This window comes from Portunus trituberculatus, chromosome 10 (assembly GCF_017591435.1).
Source record: "Portunus trituberculatus isolate SZX2019 chromosome 10, ASM1759143v1, whole genome shotgun sequence".
In the NCBI taxonomy this organism is placed as follows: Eukaryota; Metazoa; Arthropoda; class Malacostraca; order Decapoda; family Portunidae; genus Portunus; species Portunus trituberculatus.
Window position 1 is genome coordinate 3,374,083 of NC_059264.1, and position 15,000 is coordinate 3,389,082.

General features: G+C 45.1%; 2 protein-coding genes across 2 annotated transcripts in view; both read right to left on the reverse strand.

Annotated features, from left to right (window-relative positions):
- LOC123502170 (calpain-D-like) overlaps window positions 1-7,690 on the reverse strand; it is a 16,788-nt gene extending 9,098 nt beyond the window's left edge. Inside the window, exons 1-6 of the mRNA XM_045251397.1 lie at window positions 7,618-7,690; window positions 6,403-6,778; window positions 5,878-5,999; window positions 2,555-4,691; window positions 1,606-1,795; window positions 739-851 (exon numbers count right to left, since the gene is read on the reverse strand). Of these exons, the coding sequence (XP_045107332.1) occupies window positions 739-851; window positions 1,606-1,795; window positions 2,555-4,691; window positions 5,878-5,999; window positions 6,403-6,778; window positions 7,618-7,622 (2,943 nt within the window). The 5' untranslated portion in view covers window positions 7,623-7,690. The remainder of the gene's footprint in view (window positions 1-738; window positions 852-1,605; window positions 1,796-2,554; window positions 4,692-5,877; window positions 6,000-6,402; window positions 6,779-7,617) is intronic.
- Window positions 7,691-14,173: 6,483 nt separating this feature from the next.
- Window positions 14,174-15,000, reverse strand: part of LOC123501841 (CD151 antigen-like) — a gene marked incomplete at its 5' end in the record, with an annotated part of 15,329 nt that continues 14,502 nt past the window's right edge. Inside the window, one exon of the mRNA XM_045250869.1 lies at window positions 14,174-14,704. Coding sequence (XP_045106804.1) covers window positions 14,504-14,704 — 201 coding nt within the window. The remainder of the gene's footprint in view (window positions 14,705-15,000) is intronic.

The window sequence follows — 15,000 nt, forward strand, 5'->3', positions numbered from 1 at the left end:
GTGATAGAAAGTAAATAGATTTGTGAAGAGAAGTGGAAGGAAGGCAATAATAAGTGAGGGAAGGAAATCGGTCAATAAAAAGGGAGTGATTGAATGAAAGAAGACTTGACAACAATTACCAGCGTGCTTCAGCTCATCAATGTTTTGCACCGCACCTTCACTGTTAGAAGAAGATGCACTGAGATTAAGAGGGCCTCACCTAACCTAACTGTTACAAGATGATGCACTGGCAATAAGAGAAGCTAAGCTAACCTAACCTAACTTAATTGTTATAAGATGTACAGAGAATGAGAGAACCCAACCTTACCTAACCTAACCTAACCTAACTGCTATAAAGGTGCACCGAGGCTAAGAGAACCTAATCTAAATTAATCTAACCTAACCTAATTTAACTGTTATAAAAAGATGCACTGGGAATATGAGAAGCTGACCTAAGCTAACTAAACTGCTATAACCTAACCCAACCTGACCTAACTTAAACTAACTACAATAAGATACACAGAAAAAAAAAAAAAAAAAAATAAAAAAAAAAAAATAAAATAAATAAATGAAATAAATAAATAAATTAATAAATAACTAAATGAACTGAACCTAACCTAACCTAACCTAGATATTACAAGACAGTGCACTGAGAATAAAGGATGTTAACCCAACCCATCCTAACCCAATTTAACCTAACCTAACCCAACCCAACCCAACCTAACCCACCTCAATCTAACCTAACCCAACCTGACTCACCTGATACACTCCCTCTGGGCAGAAGTCTCGGGTCACCATGATCTTCTTCACCAGGTCGTCCCGCTCCGCCAGCACCGCCAGGGCACTCAGCAGCCAGCAGTTACCCAGCACCCCTGAGGCAGACACAGTGACAGCGCTGGCATTAATTCACTGCTGACTTGCTGAGGTGATGGTGATGATGGTGGTGATGGTGATGGTGATGTGTTACTGAGATCAGACAGAAAGACACTACACCACTAACACCACACACCACCACTCAACACCACACTACACCACTAACACACCACACTACACTAATTTTGAGTTTAGTAAGGCCACATATCACTACTCAACACCACACTACACCACATACACACCACCAGACACACACATACTACCACACATCACTGTACCACACCTCTATACCACACAAACACCACTACCACACCTCTATACCACACTGACCATCACATACCACACTACACCACAACACCACACACATTGAAGGAAATGGAACTACCAACTTTAAAGAATAGACAGGAAAGAGGAGACCTAATAATTATGTATAAGTTAGTAAACTGTATGGAAAAGATAGATAGACAAGACCTGGTAACACTGACAGAGGAGGGAGGGAGACAGACAAGAGGACACTCCTAGAAGATCCATGAAAAGTCAGTGTTTGAAGGACATTAAGAAGCTCAGTTTCCTACACAGGACGGTGGACATCTGGAACGGCTTGAGTGAAGAGATTGTAGCAGCAGAAAGTGTGCACAAATTGAGGGAAAAGTTAGATAAATGTAGATATGGGGACAGGTCACTACGAGGCCCACTCAAACACTGTAACATACAACTAGGTAAATTCTCACACACAAACACACACACACACACCTTGTGATATGTCAGAGGGCAGTGGGGTGCGGAAAACAGCCCACTTGACATTCCTGTTGTCTGTGGAGTCCGTCAGAATTTCATGAGGTCGCAGCCACTGGGTCACTCTGGACTCGTTCTTATCAGTGGCGTTGAAGAATAGAGAGCGCGGCACGGGGGGGAACGAGTCGTCCACGAAGGGGTGCTGGTTCTGTGGGGAGAGGAGGAGGAGGAGAAGGAGGGGTGAGTGATGGGTTAGGTAGGAGGAAGAGGAGGAGGGTTAAGTGAAAGGTGAGGAAGAAGAGGAGTAGGGGTGAGTCAAGGAGGAGGAAGAGGAAGGTTGAGTGAAAGGTGAAGAAGAATAGGAGGAGGAGGAGGTGTGAGTGAAGTGTTAGGAGGGAGGGAGGGAGGGAGGGAGTGTGAGGGAAGGAAGAGGAGGAAGAAAAGTTAGTAAGCAAACATGAAGGAGGAAAGGAGAGAAAATACTACAGAAAGGAAGGAAAAGACAGAGAGAGTAAACAAAGAAAGAGAATGACAATGGAAACAGGAAGGAAAAGGAGAGAGTAAATAAGGAAAAGAGAATGACACAATAGAAACAGGACGGAAAAGAAGGAGAGAGTAAATAAAAGAAACAGAATGACAATGGAAAGAGGGTGAGGTGGTGAGGTGGGTGTGAATGGTGAAGTGGAGATAGGTAGATAGGTATGAGGGTGGGTTGGTGAGGTGGAGATGGATGGGTGGATGGGATGGGTGTGAGTGGTGAGACAGAGGAGTGGTTTGTGTATGGTGGAGATGGGTAGGTGGATGGGAGGGGCAGTGAGTGCAGCTATGAATGGTGTCTATGTGCTGTTTGGTGACAGAGGGAGTGTAGCCAGACAGACAGACAGACAGCCAGACAGAGACAGACAGACAGACAGACAGTGTAGCCAGCCATACAGGCAGGCAGCACTGAGGGAGATGAGGAGCCCACCTGTCTGCAGTAGTGCACAATGCGTGTCCAGCGGTGGAGGGCGTCCTGCACCTCCATCTCCCTCAGGACGTCCATCAGCTCTGACTGGCCGCGGTGGGTGGCTCCCGGCCCTGGCCATGGTCCTGCCACGTCCCCAAGGGTGGGGGAGGAGCCGCACATGGAGCAGGACACGGCGGAGGCACTGTTGCTGAAGGTACACGCCCCGCAGCTCCAGGAGGATGGGGTGGGGCGGGGCAGGGCCAGCCGGGGTGGCGGGGGGCTGCTGGCCGGTGGAGACACAGCCCGGGCACCACCAGACTCCTGTGTTGCCGGGGGAGAGGTGGGGCGTGTCTTGGGAATGGCCCCATTGCCTCCAGGACGGGCAGGTGCCACTGCCCCCGCCACTACTGCTGCCGCTGCTGCAGCTGTTGCTGCCGCCGCTGCCTCTGCCCCGCCATTTTGATTGTCCTGGGAAGGCGGGGGGAAGCCCTCTGCCCCGCCAGCCTCCAGGCTGATGCGCTGCAGGCTGGGGGACTTCTGGGCTGGCAGACTCCAGCCTGGGCCGGTGAGGTGCTCAGACTTGGGGCGGGCGGCGTCACGGGCCTTTGCCTCGGCGCTGAGCTTGTCCCGAGTGCCACCGGTGCCGTCGACGCGCGCCTTGCATGCCTTGCAGCGGCGGGCAAAGATAGGGTTCTTGAGGGTGCACACCACGCAGCTCCAGCACTCGCCGCGCTTCAGTGTGGCGTCCTCCACGTAGCCGATGCTCTTCAGCTTGGAGCCGCCGCAGGCACGGCAGGCGTTCTCCGAGCCGGAGTTGACCAGCGTGCACTTGATGCAGGTCCAGGCCTGGTCCGGGGAGTCGGCCCCCGCCTCCCGCAGGTCGGTGGTCAACAGCTGGAAGTCTTCCTGCAGGCCCTGGCTCAGCACCTCCCTGTTCTTGGCCTGCTCTGCCGAGGGGGAGTCCGGGGCACCCCGGGACTGCCGCTGGCCGCCGCACACATCACAACTCTCGGACCACGACGGGTTGTAGGCGAAGGAGCAGAACGCACACGCCCACATGTCCGCCTCTGCCAGGGAGTACTCCTCCTCCTTTTCCTCCTCCTCCTCCTCCTCCTCCTTGCCCCGCAGGGCACCCGGGCGAGTCAAGTCCACTAGCACCGGGACCGCGGGGCGCGTCAGGTCCACCACCATGGGGGCTGCGGCCTCCGGGGCCTCGCTGGGCTGGGCGGGGCCGGACATGGTTGGGGGCTCAGTGGGGGAAGTGAGTCTTCCCGCCACAAACTTAGCGAGAGAGTCGGCCACGTTCAGGTTGGCCGTGTCGCTGCAGGACTTTCTGATGGGGCCACGCTGCTCTGCAGGGCCACAGTTGCCATTGAGCACGTCCGTGGGGCTGGCGGCAGGCCGGCGGGGCAGCGTGGTGGGGATGTTGGGGCGGCGCGGGGCATCGCACACCTCGCACGACTCAAACTCCTGTGGGTTCCTGAGGGTGCACCGCTTGCAGGCCCAGGCTTCCCCCCCTCCCTCCCCTCCCTCCTCCCCCTCACCAACACTGGGGTTGCTGTTGGCGTCCAGCTCAGGGCCGGGGTGGCGGCCGGGCGGTGCGAGCGGGACGGCGGCTGCCTCGGAGCGGCTCAGCTTGGAGCACCGCAGGGCGGGGCCGCTCGGCACCTGCCGCTTGGGAGAGCGGTTGCACTCCGCCTCGGGGCACCCCACAGCCGACGCAGTGTCTGCGGCAGTGGCGGCAGCGGCAGCGGCACTGTTGCCAAGGAAGTAGAGGCTGTTCTCCACCATGAGACGGCCCTCCACCTCCTCTACCGGGGCCACGGCGGCCACCCCCACGGCCCCACCGCTGCCGTGCCCCACCAGCTTCACGCAGGAGGAGCAGGTGGCGCTGTGGGCCGAGTTGTAGTGGCGGCACCGCGGGCACTTCCAGGAGAGCTTGACAGGCGGGGCAGCTGACAGCAGACCGGGAGAGGAGCTCATGGCCGCCGCCGCCGCAAACACCCGCTGCAGGGCCTGCCGCGAGGGGGGGCCATGCTGGCCAGCGCCGGCAGGGCTCAGCAGCTCCCTCGGCACCAGGGCCAGGCACTCGCCGCCGCTGCTCTCACCGCGAGTGCCGCAGATGATACACTCGCTGGCATGGCACACGTTGAGGAACCTGCACAGGCAACACCAGCGTTACCCACAACATCTCCACCCCACCCTGCCACACCACCTCACTACACAGTCATCTCACCACACTACTGCCACACCCACACTACCCTGCACCACCACCAGCCCACTACAGCACCTCACCACCAACCAACACAATCACCACCCTCACCACCAGCCTGCCACACCACAGCCACACACCACCACCACCACCACCACTACAGTACCATCCACAGTCACAAAAGCACTACACTCACTCACAAGAACACAAGCACTGAAACAAAGGCAACGGAAAGTATACAAGTCACATACACACACACAGGATGAAGATAAGGAGAGATAAGGATGAGGTGATAAAGGGCAGCCAGTCTCACAGCCACACTTGTAACACTTCCTCCATTTGTCTTGTGCTTAGAAAGAAAAATAACTTCAAATACTACAAGGAAAAATTACTAAATGAAAAAAAGAACAACAGGAACAGGAAGTAGAAGAACAGGAAGAAGAGAGAAGAAGAAAAGATTAACATAAAGTAGAAAGAAAACCAACTCTTAAAATGCTACAAGGAAAAGAGTTACTACATGGAAAAAAGGACAAGAACAAGAACAGGAAGAAGAGGAAAGAGAAGAAGTAGAAGAAAAGACCGACTGAGGTACATGTTCTTAAATGAAAAAGAAAAAGAATGGAAAAAGAGAAAAAGGAAAAGAGAAACATTATGAGAACAGGAAGAAAAAGAAGAGGAAAAAGAAGAAGGAAAGGTCCACTGAGATACATGTCCTTGAATAAAACAAAGAATGGAAAAAGAAAAAAGAAAAGGAAAAAGAAAAAAAGAGAAAGGAAAAGAAAAACATTACTTAGGATTGTAAGATGAGGAAAGAGGAAAAAGAAGAGATCCAGTCCTTAAAAATAAAATATAAATAAATAAATAAACCAAAATAAAAAAAAAAATAAATAAATAAATGAAAAAAAGAAGAAAAAGAAAAGGAAAAAGAAGAAAAAGAAACAGAATAAGAAAAAACATTACCCACAATTCTAAGAGTGTCCCAAAAATTCACTTGCAGTTACAACATGTCCGAATATAAAAATAATACAAAATCGGAAAAAAAAAGAAAAAGAAAAAGAAAAAGGAAAAAGAAAAAAAGTGTAAAAATGAGAAAAACATTACCCACAATTCTAAGAGTGTCCCCGAAACTCACTTGCAGTTGCGACATGTCCACTTGTCCCTGGCGTTAGAGGCGGCCCTGGTGGGGGTGCCCTGAGTGGCGGACGCTGCTCCCACCACTGACCACCGCTGACTGCTTGACCCGACCTGGGATGACTGCCCAGACGAAGGAGAGGTCAGGTTGTGTGTGTGTGTGTGTGTGTGTGTGTGAGATGTAAATACAGTTTTTTAACACACACACACACACACACACACACACACACACACACACACACACCACGCCAAACAGTACTGGAAGTGGCCCCTAAAAATATCCAACACACACACACACACACACACACACACACACACACAAACATCCCCAGACACCCCACACACCAACACACCCCACAAAAACCCCCAAAAACATCCCCAGACACACCCAAAGCCCCTTAAAAACACCCAACACACACACACCCATACCCCCACACCCCACAAACACCCTCAAACACCCCAAACAGTACCGGAAATGTCCCTTAAAATACCCAAAACACACACACACACACACCCCAAACAGTACCTGGAGAGGCTGACGAGTCTTCCATCGCGCGCAGATCACACACTGGTCGGTGGAGGCAAGATTGAGAAACCTACAGGCATGACACGGCCACTTTGTACATCCCACACCTAGCGAGTCACTCTTCCTTATGCCTTGGCGCTTCTTCCTCTCACTCTCCCCTCTCTCACTTCGACTCTCACAGGACGCGGAGTGGCGGAGAAGCCTGCGTGTGGGTGTGGCTGTGGGGGTGTTGTCGCTGTCGGTGTTGTGGTTTTGGGGTCGCAGTGCCTGGTGTGTGGTATCGGTGGTGGCAGCAGCGGCGGTGGCGGTCGGGGTGGCGTGTGGTGTGTCTTCTTGGCTAGGCACGCTTCCCCCTCTTGCCATTCCAAACCCCAGCCTGGAATGGTGGTGGTGGTGATGATTGTTGTGGTGGTGGTGGTGGTGGTGATTATGGTGGTGATATTAATTTTTTTTTTTACTTTGCTGTGTGTGTGTGTGTGTGTGTGTGTATTTACCTAGTTGTAGTTTATGGATGTGTGTGTGTATGATTGCCAGCCTAGTGTTACGATAGAATATATTTATTTGTTTCCTCTATTCAAGGTTGTCACTTTTCTAACCTGACATTTGGGTGGTCATATAAGCACAGACTGGCAAGACACGATAACAAACGCAAGGAAATAAGCAAAGAAACTAAATATTAGCACAAAAACACATTAAAAAGACTATACAATGAAAAACAGCTTTATAGAACACAGACGCCATTACAGAACACTTAACAGAACTAAATAAAACACAATAAATCAATACAAAAACTTAAACAGAAAACACGTTAAAAGATTATACAGGCAAAAAAGAAAAGAAAAAAAAAAAGAGAGAAAAAACAGCTTTACAGAACACACAAACCATTACAGAACACCAGAGCAACTCAACAAAACACAAATGAAAACAAAACAATGAAACACAAATGAAAATGAAAAACAACTCGGTGAAAAACACAAATAAAAACGAAAACTGAATGAAACACAAATAAAACGAAAACAACTCAATGAAACACAAATAGAGAAAAACAACTCACGAAAACTGAATGAAACACAAACGAAAAACGAAAAACAACAATAAGAAACACAAAATAAAAACCAAAACAAAACAATGAAACACACCAATGAATCCAGAAACAACTAAATACAACACAGCAAGAAACACAACAGAAACACACAGAACCTTCCCAAAACTAACCCCATTGAACCTAAGGCAAGTAACACAAGGCAGAGTGAGTGTTGGTGTTAGCAGTGTGGCAGCTGGTGTGTGACTGAGGGAGGCAACACATGACTGGCCTGCCTCACCCCCACCCCCTCTGTACATTGTGGTGGTGGTGGTGGTGGTGGTGGTGGTGGTAATAAAAATAGAAGAAGAAGAAGAGGAAGAGGAAGAAGAACAAGAACAAGAAGAACAAGAAGGAAGAAGAACAAGAAGGAACAAGAAGAAGAAGAAGAAGAAGAAGAAGAAGAAGACGAAAAAGTAGTAGTAGTGATAGAATTAGAAATAGTGGTATTGGTGGTGTAATAGTGTAGTAGTAGTAGTAGTAGTAGTAGTAGTAGTAGTAGTAGTAGTAGTAGCAGTAGTAGTAGTAGTAGTAGCAGTAGTAGAAGTGGTGGCAGTAGTAACATAGCCCATAAAGACAGGATGGGGCAGGAATAATAATAATGAGAGGGATAGCCATGGATGGAGAGGGCAAGACAACAAGTGTGGTGGTGGTGGTGGTGGTGGTGGCACACTCTGAATGAAAATAGTCAACACACAGAAGAGGAATGAGAATGATTTGTAGACATGACCTGGTTAATTATGAACGTCCTCTCTCTCCCTCTCTCTCTCACACACACACACACATACACATGAGAAAAGAAAAGAGGAAGGTGAAAGAGGAAAGGAAGAGAAGTTTTGCAAGAACAGAACAGAACAGAACAGAGAGAGAGAGAGAGAGAGAGAGAGAGAGAGAGAGAGAGAGAGAGAGAGAGAGAGAGAGAGAGAGAGAGAGAGAGAGAGAGAGAGAGAGAGAAATTGGAACTACACGTTTAATAAGAAAAATCAATAAAGTAGAAAAAAATATATATTAGTAAGAATAAAAATTTTTTTTCAGATATATTGGAGATTTTTCAGAAGTTTATAAAGAATTTCCTGCTTATAAAATCTCCTTCCATTGTCTTTTCTTTTGTTAACCCCTAAAGTACCAGGACGTGCTTCCATATTCATTCTGGTGACTATTTGATGATTTTATAAAGCTTCAGAAACTCATGTGGGAGATTAAAATAGTGAAGACTGTGGTCATTAATCTTCTGACCTCCATAGACCCTTCCTAATGTCAATAAAATGGTCTAATCGTACACAAATCTCAAAATGTGTCCCAGTATTCAAGGGGGTGATTTTCTACAGCTTCAGAAACTTACTTGGGAATAAAATAGTGAAGACTGTGGCCATTAATCTTCTGACCTCCATAGACCCTTTCCAGTGTCAATAAAATGGTCTAATCGTACACAAATCTCAAGGTAAAAATGTGTCCCAGTACTGAAGGGGTTTATATGGCTCAAACTCTTCTGTGATTTGCTAACAGTGTGTCTACAAATATAATCTTTTTCGCTTCTCTCACTAAAACATTCTTCACTTGCTTCAGATCTTTTTCCAATTACCTTCTATAACCATCAAACTAATCCTTATTTCTATGATGCATTCTTCTCTATTTTCTCCCTTTTAATCTCTTGAGTACCATGACGCATTTCCATATTCATTCTGTTTAGTATATTGTAGTTTTATGCAGCTTTGTAAACTCATGTGGTGGAGTAAAATAGTGAAGACTGTGGCCATTGATCTTCTAATTTCCGTAGACCCTTCATAATGTCAACAAAATGGTCTAATCGTATACAAATCTCAAAATGTGTCCCAGTATTGAAGGGGGTGATTTTATACAGCTTCAGAAACATATTTTGGGGGATTAAAATAGTGAAGACTGCGGCCATTGATCTGACTTCCATAGACCCTTACTAATGTAAAATAAAATGGTCTAATTGTACATAAATGTCAAGGTAGAAATGTGGCTCCATACTGAAGGGGTTAAGTCTGTTCACGTGTGTTGCCTAAGAATGGTATAATTTTCTTTACCTTTGTCTCTCCTTATTGATTACATTTCCCATCAATATTCAGTGCAGTCCAATAATACAGTGTTGTTTGTTATAGTTGTGTTACTTCTCAATGTAATACTTCTTCTAAACTCTGGAACTCCCTGCCTGCTTCTGTATTTCCAGCTTCCTACGACTTGACTTCTTTTAAGAGGGAGCTTTCAATACATTTGTCCTTGACTTTTGGTGAACTCTACTTATCTTTAAGGGAACTGGCAATCAAGTGGGCCTTTTTTCTATTTTTTTTTTGTTGCCCTTGGTCAGTTAAGCCCTCTTGCATAGAAAAAATAAAATAAACTCTCTCTTTCTCTCCTTGTCTTGCTAAATAATCAATCATTCTTTCTTTATTTCATTTCTTCCCTAGTGATCAGATTTCTTTCATTATCAGTCTGTGAAGTCAAGTAATACTGTTCTTTGTCATATATTTTTATTTTTAATGTAACACTTTTACACAATATTCTCTCTCTCTCTCTCTCCACTGTCACCTTGCCTTGCTAAATGTACTAGTTACTCTGTGTTTTTTTCTTCTCCATATTGTACTAATTGACCTTTTAGCATTTCTACACCATTTTCTTATCACCTCTGCTCTTTATCTTTGTGTCTCTGTCTTTATCTTAACTTCTCTGTTGCCTTTTGTGCTAAATTGAGCTAATATTCTTTGTTTTATTTCCTTATACATGACATAACATTTACATTCTTCTCTCTCTTTCTCTCCATCTCCTCCTCCTCTTCGTCTTCCTCTTCTCTCTGTCTTTATCTTCCTTCACTGTTGTCTTTTGTACTACACTAATCTACGATTCTTTGTTTTATCTCCTTATACACAACTTATTTAAATTCCTCCCTCTCTCTCTTTCTCTCCTCCTCCTCATCCTTCATAACTACGCACAAACCACAAAACAACGTGGAAAACGAAGCAAACAAGACAAAACAAGACAAGCACGTCACAAGCAAGCAAACTTCATTCATACCAGACCGAAGATTCAATGGACCACTCGTTTCAATCATAACACGTTAATAACACGTCTCACACATTACCCACAAGCTCCTGCCACAAATACAAGGTTAAACAAGCATTAGGCAAGCATTTCAAGCATCTGTGAGGGATAAAAAGAAGTAAAATAAGCCTGAACCTAAAAAATAATAGGGGAAGGAGAGGGGGAGTATAAATATTGAAAGGGAGTTTAGGGAAAGATTACCAAGGATTCACTACGATTTGAGGGATTTTCAGGGCGCCCTTACCTTTTCCCTGGTCCTTAGCATCCCCAGCAGGAGGAATTGACCGTGTGGGAGGAGTGTGGACAGCCAGGGGAGGAGAAATAAGAGGAGAGGTGAGGGGAAAGCTCTCTTTGTTCCCAGTGTTTACATCAGGATGGCGTCCACTTTACCACACCTCCCTATCTTCATATCATATTTTCACCACCTTCCCCCCCTCCTGCGCCCCTCAGTGGTGGTTGTGGTGGTAGAGTGGTGATTGTAATTTGCCCCTGCAGTTGTGCGGGTCGGTGTGGGGTGTAGATGTGGTGGGAAGTTGAAAAATGTGAGGGTGAGATGTGAAAATGGGTGATGTTTTTGAGCCCTCCCGTCCTGTCTTGTCCTGCGCGTCAGCTGATCACCAAAAGCGCTCGAAACTTGAAGGTCTCTTGTCTTTCCCACCAATTATCTCGCCATTTACACCGCCTACAAATTATCCCCAGCCTGTTTACCCCCCACCATGCTTTGCTATCACTATCTATCTTATTCTTGGGAGTGCTGGAATACTGTATGGGCGTAAAATGAAATAAATAATACGGTTTTTATATTTATTGCTGTCGTGCGCATCAGCTGATCACATTATGGCGCTGAATTCAAAAGTCCTGCTGTTGTTTTGATCTATATGAAGATGCAGTTGTTTGATAATTAGGGTGAAAAATGAAGAACTACTCTGATATTTGGGGGAAGAGGGAGGCAGAGGAAGTAGAGGAGGAAGAAGAGAAGGAAAACGGAATAATGAAAGCAAGAATAAGGAGAGCGAGGAGTCGGAGAAGGATGACAAAATAACAAGGACAGGAGGAGTAGTAAGAGGAGGTGGAGGGGAGAGGAGGAGAAAGAGAAAGAGGAGGAGGAAGAGAAGGTTAACAAGAACACTAGGAAGAGGGGAGGAGGAGGAGAAGGTTAACAAGAACACGAGGAAGAAGGGAGGAGGAGGAGGAGGAGGAGGAGAAAGCTAATTAGAACGAGGAGAAAATAACAAGAAAGAAAAGGAAGAGGAGAAAGAAGAGGAAGGGGTCAGGATGAGAAGAATAGCAAGTAATTAACAAAGATAATAAGAACAGACAAAAAATATAAAAGAATAAAACCAAACCCATTTCAAAGTACTGGAATCTTTATATAGGAGGGTTCAATACCACATCCTATCATAAGTGGGTCTCAAAATAGCTTCCTTGCTTTGATTACGCTGGCCAATGGAGTTATAAATACATACAAAAAGAGGGTTTATGTATTTATTGTATGATAACATTGCAATCAGATCAAAGTATACATGGTCATACTTCTATACATCTATCTACATTGGTTCTTACAACATTACGTGTCTCTACAATTAGTCTATCAAATTATTTATCGCACTGTATTCTACTTATCTAAATTTAGTACAGTATATGCATTCAAAACCATCTATAGATTTATTTTTTACATACATTATATAGAAAAATATCTAGGAATTTACCTACAATTGCGAACACACACACACACACACACACACACACACACACACACACACTCGAGGCAGGAAAATATATCAATCTAAACTATATATGAAAAAAGTGGTGTGTGTGTGTGTGTGTGTGTGTGTGTGTGTGTGTGTGTGTGTGTATGAATTGGATAAATGTCTTGAAACCTCCCTCTTAGCACCTTCTGAACTGGGACACATTTTTACCTTGAGATTTGTGAACGATTGGACCATTTTATATGCATTAGAAAGGCTCTACAGAGGTCAGAAGATTAATGACCACAGTCTTCACTATTTTAATCCCCTACGTGAATTTCTGAAGCTGTATAGAATCACCAAATAGTAAGCAGAGTGAATATGGAAACGCGCCATGGTGCTGAAGGGGCTAAATGTGCATTGAAAAGTGAATGAAGGCCTCGATCATTACAGCTATCTATATACAGACTAGCACGAGAAACTGTTGTACCTCACAGAGTATTGGTAGAACTATTGGCTTGCTCCTTATGTTACTGTACTGCCACACTGAGGAGGTAAGAAGTGTTGCCTAGTGCTAACAGTGTGTATTGGTGTTTGTTCTACGCCTTCATACCTCGAACTGTGACGGGGAAAGTGGTACTGGCGTGAAAATAGTTGAAAAAGAGAGAGGAAAAAAAAAAAAACCCTCCCAAAATGTCGACATGGAGCTTTCAGTAAAAAATAAATTAATACAGTGAATGAATAAATCGTAAATAAAGCAATAAAAGATAATAATAATAATAATAATAATAATAATAATAATAATAATAATAATAATAATAATAAAAGAAAACAAAATATCGACATTGGTGCTTCAGCCACTGTACAGGCCCACTGCATCACTTAAGTACTCTCCAATATAGAGGGAACTGTACACTATTCACTGCCTCACTCCTTACCACACTAAGTACTGTATAGAACACACTAACGTACAAACACACCGCGATGCATTCTGGGACATGACAGCGCTCCACACACACGCACACACACGTAAGCCTGTCACAACGCTCAGTAATACATGGCAAACAAAATCCAGATGACACGTGCAAAAAAAAAAAAAGGACAAGAACAAGAACAACCTAATTAAAGCATATAAGTCACTTGTGGTATGCGCAGATAATTATGTACAAGTGTGTGTGTGTGTGTGTGTGTGTGTGTGTGTGCAAACTCAGGAACTTTCCGTCTACATTAATATTTTGTTCATTAAATGCATAATATTCAGAGGAGATCACGCAGTAGTAGTAGTAGTAGTAGTAGTAGTAGTAGTAGTAGTAGTAGTAATAGTAGTAAGAGGAGGAGGACGAGTAGTAAAAGTAGTAGCAGTAGTAGTAGTAGTAGTAGTAGTAGTAGTAGTAGAAGTAAGAGGAGGACGAGTAGTAGTAGTAGTAGTAGTAGTAGTAGTAGTAGTAGTAGTAGTAGTAGTAGTAGTAAGAGGAGGAGGACGAGTAGTAGTAGTAGCAGTAGTAGTAGTAGTAATAGTAGTAGTAGTTGTTGTAGTAGCAGTAAGAGGAGGAGGACGAGTAGTAGTAGTAGTAGTAGTAGTAGTAGTAGTAGTAGTAATAGTAGTGGTGGTGGTGGTAGTCGTAGTATATAAGATGAAGGTAACAAAGCGGTTCTGAATTTGAATAAACACGAACAAAACATTACAAAACAAGACAGTGTTGTGTGTACGTAGATGATGCAAATGTCTCGGAGTGGGTGTCCCTGAGAGAGAGAGAGAGAGAGAGAGAGAGAGAGAGAGAGAGAGAGAGAGAGAGAGAGAGAGAGAGAGAGAGAGCACACGAGAAACTAGAAACCACACGAGTAACAAAACCGAAAAACAAAACAAAAATAGAACCGAAACACACAAAACTCACATCACATACCCATCCTAACCTAACCTAACTTAGTCTCGTATTCTCAAACATATCTGCTCTTCACCTTCACTATTTCAAAAGGCTTTATTTAAATTTACACGAGTTTTTAAGATGTTTTTACCGTTCAAGAAGCAGAATGACAATATTTTTACACTATTTACTGGAACAACACTCTTGAAAACCCCGCTAAACATCTCTATGGTCTTGGAAAAGCGTTTTTAAGAGAGTTTTTACGGTTCTAGAGACAGATTGACAACATTTCTACATTATTAACTGGAACAACTCTTGAAAACCCCGCTAATCATCTCTATGGCCTTGGAAAATACTCGTGGTGAGAGAGCAAAGCGTTTCTGAACACGGAACCTTAACGTAATCTAGTAACCATGGTCGTAGTGCTTGTAGGGAACACACTGCGACCTACCGTAGTGTCCATAGTGTTCTGCTCGCCTCAGCTTCAAGTACAGGCAACAGGCAAGCAGGACACCCAGGATCTGAATGACGCAGAGGCCACACCCGGCTGCCCCCAACAGCAGGAGGTGACTGACTAGCTCCTCCTCCAGACGGTGAATGCAGCCCTGTGTGGGGGATAAGGTGGTGGTGAGGAAAGTGTGGTGTTGAGTGGTGATGGTGGTGGTGTTGAAGATTCGTTTTTCTTTCTCTCCTTTTTTTTTTTTTTTCTTGTTTTTGTTTGTGTGTGTGTTGGGTGTTGAGTGGTGGTGGTGGTGCAGTGTGTGGTGGTGGTGTTGAAGATCTGTTTTTTTTTTTTTTTCCTCTTTTTTGCTTGTTGGTGTTGCTTTCTTGTTGAGTGTTGAGTGGTGGTGGTGGTGGTGAGAAAGTAAGGACGTGGTGGTGGTGGTGTTGAAGATCGTTT